General features: G+C 40.5%; 14 protein-coding genes across 14 annotated transcripts; 6 read left to right on the forward strand and 8 right to left on the reverse strand.

The window, feature by feature from the left end:
- Positions 1–226: 226 nt before the first annotated feature.
- Positions 227–844, forward strand: PAS_chr2-1_0681 (Xanthine-guanine phosphoribosyl transferase; the record flags this gene model as incomplete). The annotated part of the gene is made up of 1 exon (XM_002491563.1): positions 227–844. The coding sequence occupies one exon, from the start codon at positions 227–229 to the stop codon at positions 842–844; it is 618 nt and encodes a 205-aa protein (XP_002491608.1).
- Positions 845–887: 43 nt separating this feature from the next.
- Positions 888–3,197, reverse strand: PAS_chr2-1_0682 (Hypothetical protein; the record flags this gene model as incomplete). The annotated part of the gene is made up of 1 exon (XM_002491564.1): positions 888–3,197. One exon carries the CDS (start codon positions 3,195–3,197, stop codon positions 888–890), a length of 2,310 nt encoding a protein of 769 aa, XP_002491609.1.
- Positions 3,198–3,386: 189 nt separating this feature from the next.
- On the reverse strand, positions 3,387–4,115 carry PAS_chr2-1_0683 (Mitochondrial ribosomal protein of the small subunit; the record flags this gene model as incomplete). Its single annotated transcript, XM_002491565.1, has 1 exon — positions 3,387–4,115. The coding sequence occupies one exon, from the start codon at positions 4,113–4,115 to the stop codon at positions 3,387–3,389; it is 729 nt and encodes a 242-aa protein (XP_002491610.1).
- Positions 4,116–4,319: 204 nt separating this feature from the next.
- Positions 4,320–5,492, forward strand: PAS_chr2-1_0684 (Histidinol-phosphate aminotransferase, catalyzes the seventh step in histidine biosynthesis; the record flags this gene model as incomplete). The annotated part of the gene is made up of 1 exon (XM_002491566.1): positions 4,320–5,492. One exon carries the CDS (start codon positions 4,320–4,322, stop codon positions 5,490–5,492), a length of 1,173 nt encoding a protein of 390 aa, XP_002491611.1.
- A 63-nt stretch (positions 5,493–5,555) lies between these two features.
- PAS_chr2-1_0685 (Hypothetical protein) lies at positions 5,556–6,740 on the reverse strand (the record flags this gene model as incomplete). Its single annotated transcript, XM_002491567.1, has 1 exon — positions 5,556–6,740. One exon carries the CDS (start codon positions 6,738–6,740, stop codon positions 5,556–5,558), a length of 1,185 nt encoding a protein of 394 aa, XP_002491612.1.
- Positions 6,741–7,031: 291 nt separating this feature from the next.
- PAS_chr2-1_0686 (Hypothetical protein) lies at positions 7,032–7,709 on the reverse strand (the record flags this gene model as incomplete). The annotated part of the gene is made up of 1 exon (XM_002491568.1): positions 7,032–7,709. One exon carries the CDS (start codon positions 7,707–7,709, stop codon positions 7,032–7,034), a length of 678 nt encoding a protein of 225 aa, XP_002491613.1.
- A 326-nt stretch (positions 7,710–8,035) lies between these two features.
- Positions 8,036–8,512, forward strand: PAS_chr2-1_0687 (Vacuolar ATPase V0 domain subunit c', involved in proton transport activity; the record flags this gene model as incomplete). The annotated part of the gene is made up of 1 exon (XM_002491569.1): positions 8,036–8,512. One exon carries the CDS (start codon positions 8,036–8,038, stop codon positions 8,510–8,512), a length of 477 nt encoding a protein of 158 aa, XP_002491614.1.
- A 44-nt stretch (positions 8,513–8,556) lies between these two features.
- Positions 8,557–9,957, reverse strand: PAS_chr2-1_0688 (Essential protein involved in transcription regulation; the record flags this gene model as incomplete). Its single annotated transcript, XM_002491570.1, has 1 exon — positions 8,557–9,957. One exon carries the CDS (start codon positions 9,955–9,957, stop codon positions 8,557–8,559), a length of 1,401 nt encoding a protein of 466 aa, XP_002491615.1.
- A 220-nt stretch (positions 9,958–10,177) lies between these two features.
- On the forward strand, positions 10,178–11,197 carry PAS_chr2-1_0689 (Putative protein kinase that exhibits Akr1p-dependent palmitoylation; the record flags this gene model as incomplete). Its single annotated transcript, XM_002491571.1, has 1 exon — positions 10,178–11,197. One exon carries the CDS (start codon positions 10,178–10,180, stop codon positions 11,195–11,197), a length of 1,020 nt encoding a protein of 339 aa, XP_002491616.1.
- A 165-nt stretch (positions 11,198–11,362) lies between these two features.
- On the forward strand, positions 11,363–11,737 carry PAS_chr2-1_0690 (Hypothetical protein; the record flags this gene model as incomplete). Its single annotated transcript, XM_002491572.1, has 1 exon — positions 11,363–11,737. The coding sequence occupies one exon, from the start codon at positions 11,363–11,365 to the stop codon at positions 11,735–11,737; it is 375 nt and encodes a 124-aa protein (XP_002491617.1).
- A 217-nt stretch (positions 11,738–11,954) lies between these two features.
- On the reverse strand, positions 11,955–12,356 carry PAS_chr2-1_0691 (Constituent of the mitochondrial import motor associated with the presequence translocase; the record flags this gene model as incomplete). The annotated part of the gene is made up of 1 exon (XM_002491573.1): positions 11,955–12,356. One exon carries the CDS (start codon positions 12,354–12,356, stop codon positions 11,955–11,957), a length of 402 nt encoding a protein of 133 aa, XP_002491618.1.
- Positions 12,357–12,554: 198 nt separating this feature from the next.
- PAS_chr2-1_0692 (Protein with a role in UDP-galactose transport to the Golgi lumen) lies at positions 12,555–13,526 on the forward strand (the record flags this gene model as incomplete). The annotated part of the gene is made up of 1 exon (XM_002491574.1): positions 12,555–13,526. The coding sequence occupies one exon, from the start codon at positions 12,555–12,557 to the stop codon at positions 13,524–13,526; it is 972 nt and encodes a 323-aa protein (XP_002491619.1).
- A 56-nt stretch (positions 13,527–13,582) lies between these two features.
- Positions 13,583–14,371, reverse strand: PAS_chr2-1_0693 (Hypothetical protein; the record flags this gene model as incomplete). The annotated part of the gene is made up of 1 exon (XM_002491575.1): positions 13,583–14,371. The coding sequence occupies one exon, from the start codon at positions 14,369–14,371 to the stop codon at positions 13,583–13,585; it is 789 nt and encodes a 262-aa protein (XP_002491620.1).
- A 521-nt stretch (positions 14,372–14,892) lies between these two features.
- On the reverse strand, positions 14,893–16,851 carry PAS_chr2-1_0878 (uncharacterized protein; the record flags this gene model as incomplete). The annotated part of the gene is made up of 1 exon (XM_002491576.1): positions 14,893–16,851. One exon carries the CDS (start codon positions 16,849–16,851, stop codon positions 14,893–14,895), a length of 1,959 nt encoding a protein of 652 aa, XP_002491621.1.
- Between the last annotated feature and the right edge of the window lie 34 nt (positions 16,852–16,885).

Raw genomic sequence — 16,885 nt, forward strand, 5'->3', positions numbered from 1 at the left:
TTAATATATGTATGTATATATAGTTGGAGACTCTGTATTGTATAAGGTGGAGACGATAGAACTTAATAATACTAATAATACCTTGGACCATTTCCTGAACCGCGCTATTCCATCAGCTTGCTTTTCAATTTTTTTTTTTCCCTCCATTCGCAGAGAAGTACATGATTAGAAAACTTTTTCTGTTTTAATTTTTTTTTCTGGAAATACGTTTATCAACACAGCCGCAATGTCCAGTGAAAAGTTACACATTTCATACAACTTTATCCATAAGCTGTGTCAAGAAACAGCCGTTAAAATTAGGGAAGATGGTAAACCAGATGTGATTGTCGCAATTGGAGGAGGAGGTTTCATCCCAGCAAGAATACTCAGAAGCTTCATTAAGCTACCTGGTGAAAAGAATATTCCAATTCAAGCCATTGGTTTGTCCTTGTACGAAGATATGGAAAATGGAGAGGATGCAATTGGTAAAGAGGTCATCCGTACGCAGTGGCTTGATTTCGGAGCTCTGAGTCAACATTTTGATTCTTTGATAGGTAAGAACGTGCTGATCATTGATGAAGTCGACGACACCAGAACTACATTACATTATGCAGTCAGTGAATTGTACAAAGACGTCAAAGAAATGGCAGAAAAATTGGGACGTCAAGATGAAATCACCAAGTTCAACATTTTTGTCCTTCACAACAAGAACAAGCCAAAGAGAGCAGAAATAGACTTCAAAATGCTAGGTGGTGGGCAGTATTATGCAGCAAGAGACGTTCCAGATGCTTGGATCGCCTATCCATGGGAAGCTGTAGACATAGACGAACATCAAAAACAAGCTGAAAGACAGGGTTTCGTGTAGTGCGACTGTTGATCAGACTGTATCTAGATCATTAATTAATTCTTCATTTTGACGTTAGTTTGACCATGTCCTTCACTTGCTGTTTGCAAATATCTTTTAAATCTTCAACATCAGCTCTTAGTTCTTCTACCAGTTCTGACTTTTCTCCAAGAAGAATCAAAGCATTTTCGTACTCTGTTTTCGAATCCTGTAACTGCTGGTTCAGGGTCTCAATTTCATGATGATATGCCTTAGAATTTTCGTTTAGTTTCATCAGCTTCACAATCTCTTGGGTAAGCCCCTTTTTCTCTTCAGCGAGATATTTGTTTTCAGTTTTCAACTTGGAGACCTGTAACTCCAATGATCTCAATTGAGAAGTTAGCATGTCCATTGCATGATTCGTGGGGTGACCTGAGTCGTCAATTGTGCGCACATCGCTATCATTTGTGAAACTGTTATCAAGTATGGATGCGGTAGATATCCTGCGGCTAGAGCTTTCACCTAGTTGGAATGAATTATGACTACTGTTGTTAGTAGGATTAAGACTTGATGTAATGCTGGTGGAGCTAATATCACCTAATGATCTCTCCCTGGAAAGGGAATCTGAAGGTATTCCTGGATCTGATGAAGGAAAGTTTTTTACTTCTAGTTTTCTTATCAATCTTTTCTTTTCCAAGTCAAAAGTGTTGACTTTGTTCTCCAGAGTTTCGTTTAACGCTTTGATCTCAGCATTTTTTAAGTTTAATTCCTTTTTCAAAACGCTGATGTCTTTCGAAAGAACCTGTACGTCATTGATTAGCCTAGTATTATCCCTTGATAATTCCTTGATTTCTGAGGTGAGTGCTTTCACTTGCTTACCAGATTGTTGCTCCTTGGTTTTTGAAGATGAGATATCGCTTTCCAATGATGAAATTTTGCGTATATAGCCATCTTCAATAAGTTTCCAGTTCTCTTGGGAATGAGAAAACTCCTGTTGTAGTTGCTCATAATTTTCCAAGTTATCGGATTTCTCAAACTGTTTGGAGTTTTCATTGGCAACCCTCAATACCTCTATACGCTCTTCAAGAGATAGAATTTCTTCTTTCAATTTCTTGATAGCCACTCCAGCCTCTGCTTTGGACGTGCTAAGCAAAAGTTCACATTCTCGAAGTTCAGACAACGCTTGATCTCTACTGGATTGCAAATGTATGTTCTTTTCACTTAACTCCCTTATCTCTTGATTCGCATTGTGTAACTTATTGTCAAGGTTCGTTTCCCTCACCTGCACTTTTTTTAGCTCTTTTTCTTTTTGTTGAAATTCATTCTTCAGTTGATCGTACTTTGAAGCAAGGTCCTCCTCTTTTATGAATTCTTTCTCAAGAGCGTCCAATTTCTGAGATCTCGACTCCAGCTTTCTATTAATTTCTGAAGCATTATTCAGTTCATTCGCAAGAGAATTATTTTCCTGCTTAAGCCTTTTGACTGTTTGTAAAAGTGATACTTCGTTCGAGGATAGCTTCATTCCTTCCTCCAGTAGCTCTTTGACTTGTAGTTCTTTTGCTTCAAGTTTCTTCTGCAAATTGTTGATAACCGAATCCCTATTGTTGACAAAAGATAAGGGTGTCGATGATGGAGTTGCTCCCGTAACTGGTGTTGAGATTGGAGTACGACTAGGAACTGGTGCATTAATTTTCAAAGCTTCAGAATCAGTTAGATCTGAAGATGGAGACTCCGCTCCGTGAAAAGAAGCACCCAAAGCAGAACCTAGCGTCTCTTTCTGTTCCCTTTTCTTTTTGGCTTTAGTTTGAGCGGCAAGTTTCAATCTCTCTTGCAAAGTCAATCGTTTCGGCTTTGAAGTAGTGGCATGCTCCGCTACCCCTTCACTAATACTTTCTTTTCCTTCTTCCTTTGATTCTTCCTTGGATTCGTCTTTGGATTCATCTTTTGATTCCTCTGCTGAATTTTCCTTCCGTTTCTCAACATCTCCTTCTCTAGACTCTGTGCTGTAATTAGGTTCATCTCTTATTTCCGTTTTAGATTCTATAGGTTCCTCAGCATCAACTTCAGTGTGCTCCGGGCTGCCAAAAGAAGGTTGAATTGAGTCACCCGCAAGGCCATTCACACTTGAACTAGCTACTAACGGTGCTGCTTCAATTTGTGAAATATTGTTAAATTGAGATTCACTCTCAGCCCCAGACTCACTTTCCACGATGATCGCAGTTGTTTGGTCAACCTCAGAAGCTGGTTTTTCAGTTTCTTCATTATTTGGAATGAGTCTATCCACTACATCGTCGAGATTTTCAAGTTCCTTAGAGTTTCCGCCGCTCAATTCCAAAGCTACAGACAATTGAGTTTCGGGATCTGGAACATTATCAACTTCAGGGTTATCTTCCATTGCCAAACTCACTCACCACCTAATCAAAGAGTTGACGTTTCCATAAGTACCATGCCTCGAAAAAACAAAAGCGCCATCCGACATCGATACAAATTAGGTAAAACCTTTGATCTACTTTATACAGTTTGGCTAGATGATCGATATATGTACATAATTACATCCCAGATATGCAGAAACAAAACTATTTGTTTATAGTCCTACCTCTGCTTTATCTTCAATGGAGGAATCACTCAAAAACTTCCTCACTAAGTTCTTCTTTATACTTCTCTTGGAAGTTGGATCTTTGTTCAGTTTGGCGAGTATACGGTTAACTTTTTCTTCATTAGCTTTGGTACCATCAAACAGCTCAACAAGTTTGTCATCCCTACTGATCTTCACTCGCAAGTCAGTAATTTTCTGTGCCAGGTATCTAATGTCCAGGTCAACAATCGGTTTGTTTGGAGGCCATGTGGTAACACCATATTTTTCCTTTAATTGTGTTATTCTTGTGACTTCTTCAGCGGTAAGTTCAGATGAACCATGGCACAGCTTTTCGATGTCCTTCAAATCCTGTACTATGCTGCTTTTCTGGTTGATTTTATCCTCTCTTCGTTGAAGAAAGCTATTGGTCTTTTCTCTCTCTTCTTTCTGAATCTTCAAGGTAGCTTCTTCTTCGTATTTCGCAAATTGCTGACCCTTATTCTTTTTTATTTCTGCTACAGCAAAATGCTTTCTGGAACTCAAGGGTCTTGTGGCTTCAATTCTGACAATATCTCCCTCTTTACAAATGTTACCCTCATCATGAACAAGATAGTTTTTCCTCTTGAACAAAGACTTGTGAATCTTTGTGTTATACGCCATTTGCTCTACGCGTACTTTGACAGTTTTATCCATCTTACCTTGTGAAACCACAAGGCCTATAAAGTTCTGCCTGGCCATTTGTTCGATTTTTGGATATGTCTTTGAGTAAAATTTTGAAGCTCAACTAACATGTCCAATTTTCAGTAGAGATACACGACCTATAATTTTCGCAGGCTCTCTGACGCTTAAGGAAGCACGGCAGGTCCAATTTAGAGATTGTGACTCAGATCTCTGAAGCCTCTACATACAACATACAATTTGCAATTTTTTTGAGCTAGTATCATGGTTTTTGACTACAAGAGACTGGTTAGACCTAACATCTTGAGTTTGGAGCCTTACAGATGCGCCCGTGACGATTTTAAGGAAGGAATTCTGCTTGATGCTAATGAAAATACTCATGGACCTAGTATATCTGACCTTAGCACCTCAGAGGATGACTTGCAACTTAACAGATATCCTGATCCTCATCAGTTGGAGCTAAAGCAACAAATCTGTAATATTAGAAATCAAGAAACCCCCATCGAAGGGGAGAAAGTTGAGGTGGAGAACTTATGCCTGGGTGTGGGTTCTGACGAAAGTATTGACGCCTTGATGAGATGTTTTTTGACCCCTTCAAAAGATAAACTATTGATTTGTACACCTACTTATGGGATGTATGGAATCTGTGCTACGATTAATGACATTGAAATTGTGAAATGTCCTTTGAACTTGCAGAGCTTCCAGATACAACCGGAAGAAATCTTGAAAGTTGTTCAAAATGATCCTACTATCAAGTTACTTTATCTCACTTCTCCTGGTAATCCAACAGGCCAATTAATTGACTTCAGTCTGGTAGAGACAATTTTAAACGCGTGGGAAGGTGGTATCGTCATACTGGATGAGGCATATATTGATTTTTCACCCGTGGGATCGTCTAGAAGCACCCTGGTCAACAAATATCCGAACTTGATCGTACTTCAGACTCTTTCTAAAGCATTTGGTCTAGCGGGTATAAGACTTGGTATCACATTTGCCAGCAAACCAATTTCCGCGTTGCTGAATGCGTTAAAGTACCCTTACAATATTTCCAATCTGACTTCTAATATTGCTTTGAGAGCTACGTTGCCTGAGAACGTCCAAGAAATGAGAAGCAAATGCAAAGCAATCTGCAATGAAAGGGAGTTTGTCATAGATTCCCTGACAAAACTACCAAACGTCGGCCGCGTCATTGGCGGCCTAGATGCCAACTTCATTCTTTTGCAATTTCTTGATACAAATGGAAAACCCTCTAATGAGGTTGCCAAGAAGCTTTACACTACATTGGCCACCGAGAATAAGGTAGTTATTCGATACAGAGGAAGTGAACTTGGATGCGAAGGTTGTTTGAGAATTAGTATTGGAACCAGAGAGGAAAACAATACTTTGATAGACCAAATGTCAAAAGTACTACCACAGGTTATCAAATCATCTACATAGATAATCTTCATAATATAAATATACAGTTTTGTGGTCACGATGTCTTATCTCATCGTCTCATTTCTATTTAAACAGTTGCTCAACCAATGCATTCAGCTTTCCGCTATAAAAGTCACCATGTTGAGGTCCGCTACCTTGGACGTTTTCTTCGTCGTTCAGATGCTTCTTGAGCTTATCTAATGACTCCAAATCCTTTTTGATACGATACCTTGGATCAAGTATATCAGAAAGACCAATTTCCACATCCTCTCCAGTGTTGGAAATTGCGGTGACACTAATTGCGCAAGATTCTAAAGCCAGAAGCTCACTTGGATGACCGCTGTCATCCTTGGGGTCCATAGGTGTGTTGATAGGGGCCATTTCAATGTCAAAGTTATTACTACTCTCGTCAAAACTGGCCGAAGGGATCATTAATTGAAACTCGCTTCTAGTACTTGATTGTTCAAATTGCGGATCGACACAATTCACTTGCGAACTTGATCCAACCATTGGAAAATTCACATTCAATATGACATTATGAGGTAAGACACGAGGTAATGAGTTTTGGTCATCTAGTTGGTCGTGGCGGTTGAATTTCTCGTCAAATTTCACATTATTCTGGTCCACAAATCTTGACTTTGTGGTTTGAAAGTCATGATTTCCGAATGGTGCATCACGTACGTAGTCAGAGAGTCCATCTATTAGTTGTATCACCTTCTGCGAATACAATAATGCAGAATCATCTGGTTGGTCTCTTGAACTGTGGAATCTGGTTGCAGGACCAGTTGCATGCAGACTGATCACTGGGATCTGTCTAAAACTCAAAAACTTACTCAATTGAAAATTGGGGTTGAACAGATGATTCAAAGGACCAGCATTGCTTTCTTCTGTGGGACCCACAATTATTAAATCAAAAGACCAATCAACGTAGAAAGTAGGTATAATGTAATCGAGAGCAATTAGGGATGTGCGTGCTGGACAATCATCAATATGCCAGATATTGTGATCAGACTGCTCCCTGTTTATGTAATCTGTATCGCGCAAGAGGCACCCTGAGATATTGTCACTGTTCGAACCTTCCCGTACAAGCCCCTGACAACTTTTAGACTCCGTGAGTGGGGCCACTAATAGTACATTGTGGCTAGGGTGACTCTTCAAACGATCGTATAACGACCGCAGATTCGTCGTATCCCATCGACCTGTGCTTGTGAGCAATATGTTCAAAGCACAGGCATGTGAGAATAGTAGAACCAGTACGCCGAGAAGCATTCTTACTGGTCAAATTTTTAGACTGCGTTTTGTTGATGTTGATTCAAAACGTTATTGGCTTCGGTGTGGGATGTCTTTAGCTGTTTTCAAGGAGTATGGGGGTATTTATATCCAAAATCCACGTGGTGGGAAAAATAAAGGCACGTTCGTTATACATCGAATAAATTAGATGCGAGGGACCAAAACCCAATGCAGAAATATTCGCTTACCACATTAGTCACCATACCAAAACAGCCGACCTGCGTTTCTTTTTTTAGGCCATATGCAGTAAACATATGCCTATTTAACGTTCTACTCTAATTTGTGGCGGTTTCCCAAGACGTCAATTAGCTGCTCCAATTTGCGACATTTCTGGCTGGTTTCACCTATTGTTTCTTTCAGCATGGAGAGCTCCAAAAGTGAAGTCTCAAATTGTTCAACATTTGTAGACTGGTCGGGAATTGACACTGTTCCTTTGTCTTCCGTATCATCCTGATCGTCTCCATCTTCGATAACAGTATCCTGAATGATTGAATTTAGCTGATCTGGCATCGCATATTGTTTCACTTTTTGTTTGGCAAGGATCGGATATGTCTTGCGTAGTTGGCTGACTTTTACAGTTTGTTCCTCTAACTCATTATACGTTTTCCGTAACCGTTGGTTCAATACGTCGTCAAAAGGTTCCTGTTTTTCCTTCCTGATGCTTTTAAGAGCCTCTTTGATCGTAGAAGAATGCAAATCGTCAATGAGCAGATTGTCTTTGTTTAGTTCGAACAAGTCGTCAACAAACTCAGACAGAAGTTCTCGAACTTGCTCTTTCAAGGGGTCTCTTTTACTTTCGGATTCATTGGGGAGATGGAGGTCCAATTTTTTAAACGAAGCTTCTAGAAACCTTTTTTGGAGAAACGCCACATCCTGAACTTGCAAGTGTATTTTTTCTTTCATTCTCAGATACTTGTGGTGTTGACTTCCCTCAAGAAAGGAAAACATTTAAAAAAACCCAGTCGCGCGGTTCGTCGTCCCAGTTTACTAGTAAAACAGCGAACAAAAGTAAAGAATTGAGATGAACGGGATAGGGCTTCAAAGGGCTCTAATGAGCTACAGTTTCAGCAAATAAGATTGTAATGGGGTTTCCCTGTTTTTTATTGCCAATGGAGTAACGCTTGCTACCCTTCAAAACTGACCGTTCAACCTCTAGATTACCTAATACGATCTGCTATTAGTCTTCCAACCCTAGTGTACTACCCATTAACAGCATCTAAGTCGGCAGCACAATCGCTCTCGGTCCTTTCTTCAACGAGCCAAAGACACATAGGATGACAGAGCTAGCTCCAAATTTTGCTCCCTTTTTTGGATTTGCCGGATGTACAGCTGCAATGGTATTGAGCTGCGCAGGCGCTGCTATAGGCACAGCTAAGTCTGGTATTGGAATTGCCGGTATCGGTACTTTTAAACCTGAGCTCATTATGAAATCTCTTATCCCTGTCGTGATGAGTGGTATTCTTAGTGTTTACGGCCTCGTGGTTGCCGTACTGATCGCTGGGGGTCTCTCTCCAGATGATAACTATTCCCTGTTCAACGGATTTATGCATTTGGCCTGTGGATTAAGCGTTGGTTTTGCCTGCCTCGCAAGTGGATATGCCATTGGTATAGTTGGTGATGAGGGTGTGCGCCAATTTATGCATCAACCAAGATTATTTGTCGGCATAGTTTTGATTCTAATTTTTGCTGAGGTCTTGGGGCTATACGGAATGATTATTGCTCTTATTTTGAATACAAAGGGAAGCGGTTAGAATTTTCTATTATACTGTCAATTCTATTAAAACATACATTTACTTTAGTCGGTGTCCATTTTGTCAGCAACAACGTCAACATTAAGATTCACGTTTCCCTGATCATCGATGTATTGCAGTCTGTTGTCTTCCAGAAACTGCACTGATCTGTCGCTGTCTAAGAACAGAATATAACTTTTCTTGATATCTTCAATACCAACCGTATTGGATCTTCTCTTAATGGCAATTTGATTGGACACACTAATCAAATTAGAAGCATACCTAATACTGGTTTCGGTACCAATCTTTGTAAGTAATGCTAGAGCGTCTTCTGTCAAGTCCACCTCTTCTTCCTTGCTTCTAATTGAAAGAATCTGCTGAATGTCCAATGATGAGTAACATTCTGTGCGGATGATGATTGAACGATCTAACAAGTCCATTGGGAGACCATGTGGTGACTTGTATGAGGTACCTCTTATCTTAGAGATGCCTCTGTTCGTAGCCATAATTACAATCGGGGAAAACTCATCTTCCAGGGCCCTGTTAAGATATGAGAAACATTCAATATCTAGCATGTGTACTTCGTCAATAAATAGCACACCTGGACAAATTTCAGCTTTTCCTTCTTCTTTCCATTCAGCAACTTTGGTGTTGATTTGATCTCTGACTTCAGCTCTAATTTCCCCCGTGTCACCAGAAAACAGGGCTAGAAAGCCTTGAGACCTTGAATTGATCACATCAATTTCATGTAAACTTACGGTATGTACAACCTCCTTTCTCACCTGTAACTCTCCCTCGGGACATTGTACAAATTTAGTTTCTGGTCCCATGGCATCATAATCACGGGCTCTAGTGAATGATCTTCCCAACTTACTGATTTTTCCGCTTGCTTTATCAATAGATATAATGTCACCAGCTATGATCTTTTCTCTTTGTAATGATTCGATCATCTTGTTTCCCAGTTCGTAGATTGTCTCCATATCAGTAGTTTTGATAGTAAGTTTTCCCTGTTTGTGACCACCAGTGACAGATCTATCAATTTGAATTTCGACAACTTCACCTTCGATCAATTCTGTTTCTTCCTTAATCTTGATTCCAATGGACTTTCGGAACGCTTGCGTAAGAGCTTCGGTTTTGCTCAGCTCAAGAGAGAAAATTTCACTGCCCGCAATGGAAGTGAAGGGTACATCATCGCCTAGCGATTGACTCAATCCCATAGCTATAGCCGTCTTTCCTGTAGAAGGGGGCCCTGCAATTAAAGCTGCTCTCCCTGCAATCTTACCCTGTTGAATCATCTTCAAGATAATTCCTGCCGCCCTACGAGCTTTTAACTGACCAACCATACCTTGAGAGTTGGCACGTGGTTGCAGATTGTCATCAAGACCCAAACCGCTAATGTGAGAGTGGGCGCTAATCAAAGACAGATCAGATGATAACGACTCTACTGAAGTTGTGCTTACGTTCATTGATGATGAAGGGTTGGTGTTTCTAGAGGCAAGAAAAAACAAACGAAAAGCGAAAAGTGATAAAGTATTCAGCGATCTTTCGCGATTACCTCCTAATATCTCTATCCTAGAAGGCACTAGGTGGAATCCTTGGAGGATATGATATACCCTCGCCTAAGAAGCAGTATCACTAGATTCCTCTCAAAAAAAAGGCTCAGTTTGAACTCTTTACCAAGAGCACATGGACCTTATCACCAATTGTTTATCATATATCCCATGCCTCTCATTTGACCCGACCCTCAAGATTAATGGAGTGAATTACAAAATAGAGAGGCTATTGGGCGAAGGCGGATTTTCTTATGTCTATTTAGTCAAGAACTACAATGGACAGTATGCTCTCAAGAAAATAACATGTCCATTTGGTAATGAGAACCTCAAAGTGGCATTGCAAGAAGTTTCAAACTATAAGGAGTTTAATTCTCCTTTCATAGTGAGAAGCATTGATTATAGTGTAGTCTCGGAGAAAGAAGGATACAAAACTGTGTATATTTTGCTGCCTTTCTTTGAGACTGGAATTCAAGATATAATCACCGACAACGCTCTCAACGATACCCAAATAGACGAAAAGGTTGCAATAAGAATGTTTATAGATATTTGCCGTGGTTTACATTCGATGCACAGGCACCATAGGAATGCGGCAAGTGACTCCAATGCAATTTTACTAGATACAGATTCTGATGCTGAAAACCAGTCTCTCATTAACAATGATTTTGGTACAGAATTGAATGAGACCACCATTTTCGCACATGGAGATCTGAAACCCTCTAACATCATGCTTTCAAAGGATGAGACTCCTGTCATATGTGATCTTGGCTCATGTCAAAAGATGCCTATCAATATTACATCATTTCAGCACGCAATTAGCATCCAAGAACTGGTTGAGGAGCACTGTACTCTACCCTATAGAGCTCCTGAACTCTTTGATATTAAGAGCGGGGATACCATCACCGAGAGTATCGACATTTGGTCTCTTGGTTGCACCCTTTATGCTCTCCTGTACGGATTAAATCCATTTGAGAGGGAGGAGCAAATCAATGGCGCCAACATTACCCTCGCAATAAATGCCGGAAAGTACACCTATCCTGATGGCGATTACACTCAGAAAATCAAAAGCTTGATTGACATGTGTCTAGTAGTTGATCAAAAGGAAAGACCTTCGATTGAAACTGTTCTAGCAACAGCATTGGAAACCACCAGTTGATCCGAAATTCACATGCTTATGTCAGCATTAATTATCTTAGTTTCTCGACTGTATCCGTGGATCAATTTTATTTTCAGGCTGGTTGTCTTTAGACTGCTTGAACACCAGTGCTTTCATTTCTGAGAGCGCCACAAAGAAATATCAAAACTAGTTTAAAGCTGCTAAATGGATAGGCCCTCTTATCAGCATGTTCCGTCGCCTACAGGCTGGAACGATCTTCCTCCAGCTTTAAGCTCCACCAATCGTCCGAAACAAAAGCGAAAAAGATATGTCACCCCTAACCATTTAGACCAAGTCGACGTCTCTACAGTGAACCAGCATATAGAACAAATTGTCACAAAGAAAGATATTCAAGACCAAGAAGTACTGAAGAGTCTGCAATCGTTGATCGAGCGCTTGGGTCAGCTGACCCCTCATGAACTTCAAATTGTGGATAAACTGTGCCTAGACGTCATAGAAGGAAGAGAAATATCCAAAAAGGAAGTTGACCAGCCGTGGTACAAAGAACTGATAGCTGTTGTGGAATATTCCAACAGATGATGATGAAAACGTAGTGGGAAGTTGAACCAAGTTAAGGAGATTGTTTTTCTACGTTATTGGAGTTCCCAGACGATTTGCTGTGGTGTGAATAACAGAGCAAAATGCTTCTCATAGCCAAGTTTTCTATCTTCGTTGAAGACGAGCTTGTGATCCAAAGTTAATGTGGTACCGGCCTTTACCACTGCAGTCTTATTATGTATGTACAAGTATATTGATTTCATTTCCGAAACATGTAACTTTTTTCTAATACCTCCTTCGCCTGGTTAATTTTCATTGCTAAATACGGACTCCCTCCTTTATCTGGATGATTTATCAGCATACATTGCCTATGTCGTTTCTTTAGTTTCTCATGCGTTAAAGTCACAATTTCTGACTGGGGAATCCCCAATATAAGCAGCGCCTCACTTTCAGTTATGGGATTAAAAAATCCTCCAGGATACTGGGCAAACTTTAGTTTCATTACGTCGTTTTGAGTGTGTGGTTTTGATAACTGTATCCCGTTCAATTGGGCTATCATAGTGGGGGTTAATTTGACGTACCTATAATAAGCTCTCAACCCACTTCTAAATGTCAAAGCTGCCACGGTAAGTCCCAAGCCAGCGATTATTGGGAGAACCATAGCTGGAGTCGGAGATGGCTGGTAATAATATTATGAAGAAAGTAAGGTAGTATCACTTGGTCTCAACCTCTACTCTAAGAATGCAAACAATCGATATAGATAGTTCGCGAGAACCTTATTATTTTCAGGTAACGCACTGGACAGGTACACTTCATCAGGTATTTCACGGGTTTCTCTCCAAATTTAAGCTTGCTTCTCATGAAAACATTGACTCTTTGTGTGGCAGGAATTTATGCATCGTTTATTCTCTGGGGCTATTTGCAAGAACGCCTGTCGGAGCCCTACAATGGGCGGCCCTTCAAAGCTCCACTGATCGTTAATGCTATTCAATCGTTTTTCGCCATGATTGTAGGCTCCATATATCTCAGTGCTAAAACTAGAAAACTCAGCACTCCAATGGACCCAATTTCGCAAAATCCCAAAATAATTTACCAACTGGCCCTAATTGCGGTGCTTTCTTCGGGATCGTCTGCAGTTGGGATGAAATCCTTGGAGAATGTCGACTACTTGACATATCTTCTTGCTAAATCATGCAAATTGATCCCTGTTATGATCGTCTCCGTCTTGGTATACAGAAAACGATTTCCTGTGCACAAATATTGTATTGCTTTGTGTATTAGTGCTGGCGTTATCTTGTTCACATTAAAGCCCAAGTCGCTGAGTAATTCTATTGATTCCTCCGCTGGAAACTGGAGAGGATATCTTTGTTTGTTGATATCTTTATTTTTAGACGGTTTACTCAACTCCTCTCAAGATCAGCTTTTCAAGACTTTCAAAATTTCAGGAGCACAGTTGATGGCTGCACTTAACATGTTAACATTTATCCTCATTTCATCGTACATTGTGCTATTCACAGATCAGTTGCCATATTTTGTTTCCTTTGTACAAGTGTCTCCTCAATTGCTTCAGAATGCAATATTGTATGGTATTGCAGGAGCCATCGGACAGATTTTTATTTTCTTAACTCTAGAGAAATTTGACTCTATTGTCCTCACCACGGTCACGGTTACGAGAAAAATGTTCAGCATGGTACTGAGTGTGCTTCTATTTGGACACTCATTATCCTTACAACAGCAGGTTGGAATTGGACTAGTCTTTGGCGGTATTTGCTACGAAAGCTGGCTAAAAAGCTTCGGCTCCCAAGTCAGCCCAAAAGCAAAACTGTCGTAGAGAGAAACTTAGATTTTTAATAGATTAGAGAATTACATAATTTACATCAAATAGCATTAATTCTGGTGGGATGACAGTTGCAACAAAGATTTAGCAGCTCCCATGGATGATGGAGTAAAAATGTCCCTGGTGGTTGGGCTGGAGAAAAGCTTGTTCTCTCTCTTTAGCTTCACGGGAGTACAATACCTGTTGAAAGATGATGATTCAGGCAATTGAATAGTGGTGTCATTACAAATGATGGTTGAATTAGAGTTGGAATTGCAGGCGGGCAACTGTGACTTCTTTGAGATCGGGGTGGAAGAATTTGCCCGTTCTAGACTATCGTTATGCATATCTAAGTCATTGTGGATGCTAATTTTACAGTTGGGGTTCCTTTTGATCTGGTCGAATGTTGGTGGTGGTAGATGAGCCGTAATCTTTGATATTGGAGGCAATGTCACATTGGCTGAGTTCTGGGACTGTATGCGAGGTAGAGCAGATTTCAAAGAGCTTCTCTTGGTGCCAGCAATGTCCGCTAGTTTTCTTCTTTTTGAAGGATTAGACATCTCATCCTTAAGGGAATCATCTCTCTTAAAGCCAACTTGACTACTGTTGATCAGGTCGTCGACATTCAGTGATAATTGGTTGGTTTGAATTTTGAAAACTGCCAGCTGTAGTCGGGTTTTCAATCTGTTTATCTTGTCATTGACATCACTAGACTCGTCTTCAAGTTGTAACGCTTTTATGTGACTCTTGTCTGGAAAGGTGAGACCGTTGCTTTTGAGCTGCTGATCAGGATGGTCAGCACCCAATCTATGAATGTTTAGCTGTGTCTCTGATATAGTTCCCAGTACTGCTCTACCCATTAGTTATGCTATGTTTTGTCCCTTAGTTTACTAGAACTGTTGTTATTGTCTACTTCGTCAGCTATGTATGTATTATTTTTTGTCAACCTCAATATTTACGTTTTACTCTTTTCGATTCTACGCGGTACATGCAATGCGATGTCTGGCGCGTCCAGCGTTTAAGATTATTTAGAGCCGATTCTAGCTTGCTCCGTGTTTACTGGAGCTCAGTAGTTTGACTTCCACAAGTGCCACCAGGTAATTCAATTAACTATTACATTCATTCACCGGTTCTTTGTTGTCCAGTCAAATTCCATCGTTCACCACATAGATATTTTATATGTTTACCCTTTACTCTTCTCGATTCGTACACTGATCCGCATTGGTCCTTCCCTATTGGGAGTCGCACTGAACACCATCAACTTTTCGTGGAACGGGTCTGCGTTGCCATGGAACTAATGTTGTCAAAACTATCAAAACGCTTTTATATTTTTAATTGCCTATAAAGAGTGATGTATGTTTACAACTCACAGATGTAAACATTAAAGATCTAGTTCAAGATTATCAACTATTTCCTTCAGATTACTAACAATCTTTTCCTTAATTTGGTCTCCCTTTCCAGCGGCCACCAGTAACACTAGCTCGTTTAACTCTGCAGATCCCAGAATGTCTACATGTTCAGCAGTTTTGGCACCTCCTCGAATGTCAAACCGATCAGGTTCATGATCAATCTCAACAATCTTGACCTTGCTATTTCCTGGGTTGTAAACACTATTAGCTTGCTTCCATATGTGGCACATTGAGTGAGTCATTAGACTGACCGTACCGTCACCATCTGCCATAAGAACCGAATCATAGTTCTTTTCAATAGTGACGTTCAATTTGGTCTTAGCCGGATCAACTTCTTCTCGGTAGTAGTAAGCTCTTTCTGTAGGATTTCCAAACCCATAAAAGCAAAACACTTTCAGATCAGGTGCATTTGGAAGTGATGCCTCAAGGGGATTGGACCATTTTGTATGATCTTTATTATTTTTTTTCAGCTGCTTAGCAGAATTGGTGAACCCATAAGAGTAAGCCCTCAACATCCTGTCTTGGAACCAGGCGGGAGTCTGCTCCATCAAAAACTGAATACTATCAGTCACCGTTAAGTTCTTTTGGGAGTACTTCCCCACCGGCTCCTTGAACCTAATGAAATTACCATAAGTGTCGTTTCCCAAATCTCCAATTGACGTGGCGTCATCAGGAGAACTCTCGAGATTTCCCCAGATTAGATCTCCGCCTTTGGGAATCATGCTGGCTATTCCACCAAAAGAACGGATCATATCAGCACGTTCTCTTCTAGACAGAAACTTTTCTAAGCCCTCCACGGCGAGGGCGTTTAATTGAACTGTATCCTTCATTTCTCCGGATAAAAGAGCAGGTATAGCCTTAGGAGTACCCAGCATACAGCCGGATATGTCCACAAAAGAATCTACATGATCATTCACCCAGTTAGGGCCTCCGTTTCCGTATCCGTCAGCTTCAACCCACTTCATAAAATAGTAAATCACTTGTGACCCCATTGAATGACCTACCAAAACCGATTTTTTCCCACTCTGATGCTTTTGAAGTTCAACGAAACCTTTTAATTTTGAAAAGTATGCATCCCGTAATTCTAAATCCAGAAAAGCAAGTCTCCAATCATAAGCAGCGCTCACCATGTTGTTTGGATTATATCCAATAACTGCCAAGTTCTGAAGGATTTTATTCCAAATCCAGTAACCTGCTATAAAGAAATCAGCAGCTTCAAACCCCTGAGCTGCTCTGAGGCTTATTCCTGGAGGGTCTAATCCCGTTGTTGTATCTAGCATAATATGTTTCAGCCAACACGCCTTATCCAAAAACATTGTCCGCAACATGTAAAATGATCCCCATAGACGTTTTCTAAAATGACCTTCGGAGGGGCAGTCAGGAGTTCCTTCCAAGCCCCAACTTTCCAGCCCGGTGCTGATCACACCAGGAACAAGAACAATGGAATGATTAGCTTCAATCATTGACTTACTCTTCAATTGCTTACCTACTGCAAATGATTCAGAGCTCAATATCTTAGAATTCTGATTGAACTGAGTACTCTCAACAATACTTTGAAGGGACTTTGGTAAGACATCCTTCCAATCGTCAAAATAGGTGGAAAGAGAGTCAAAGTTGACCAGTTGATCTATGTCTGGAATAGGGTACTCAGAACTGGTAGCTCCAAAGTACAAAGCAACAGCGATTCCTATGAAGGCTCCAAAAATAAAAATTACATTCTTTGACTCATAGAAACGACGGACAGTCTCAGCGCTGTGGATTTTTCGAAGTGATGGTCTTCTGTGCGTTGACGCTTTTCTTGGTTTAGCGATGTTGTCTTCATCCGGAAGCGTGTCGTTTACTGAAGAGTCATCCAAGTCAATAACCGTGTCCGAATCGCCGATGTGCGATTCAAGTCTGGATCTCTCGTTTCCTCTTTTCCGTAGTTGCATAGGTGAAAGGCTGACGGCTCCAGCTGGCGCGTTT

The sequence above is a fragment of the Komagataella phaffii genome, chromosome 2 (genome assembly GCF_000027005.1).
Source record: "Komagataella phaffii GS115 chromosome 2, complete sequence".
NCBI classification, from domain to species: Eukaryota; Fungi; Ascomycota; class Pichiomycetes; order Pichiales; family Pichiaceae; genus Komagataella; species Komagataella phaffii.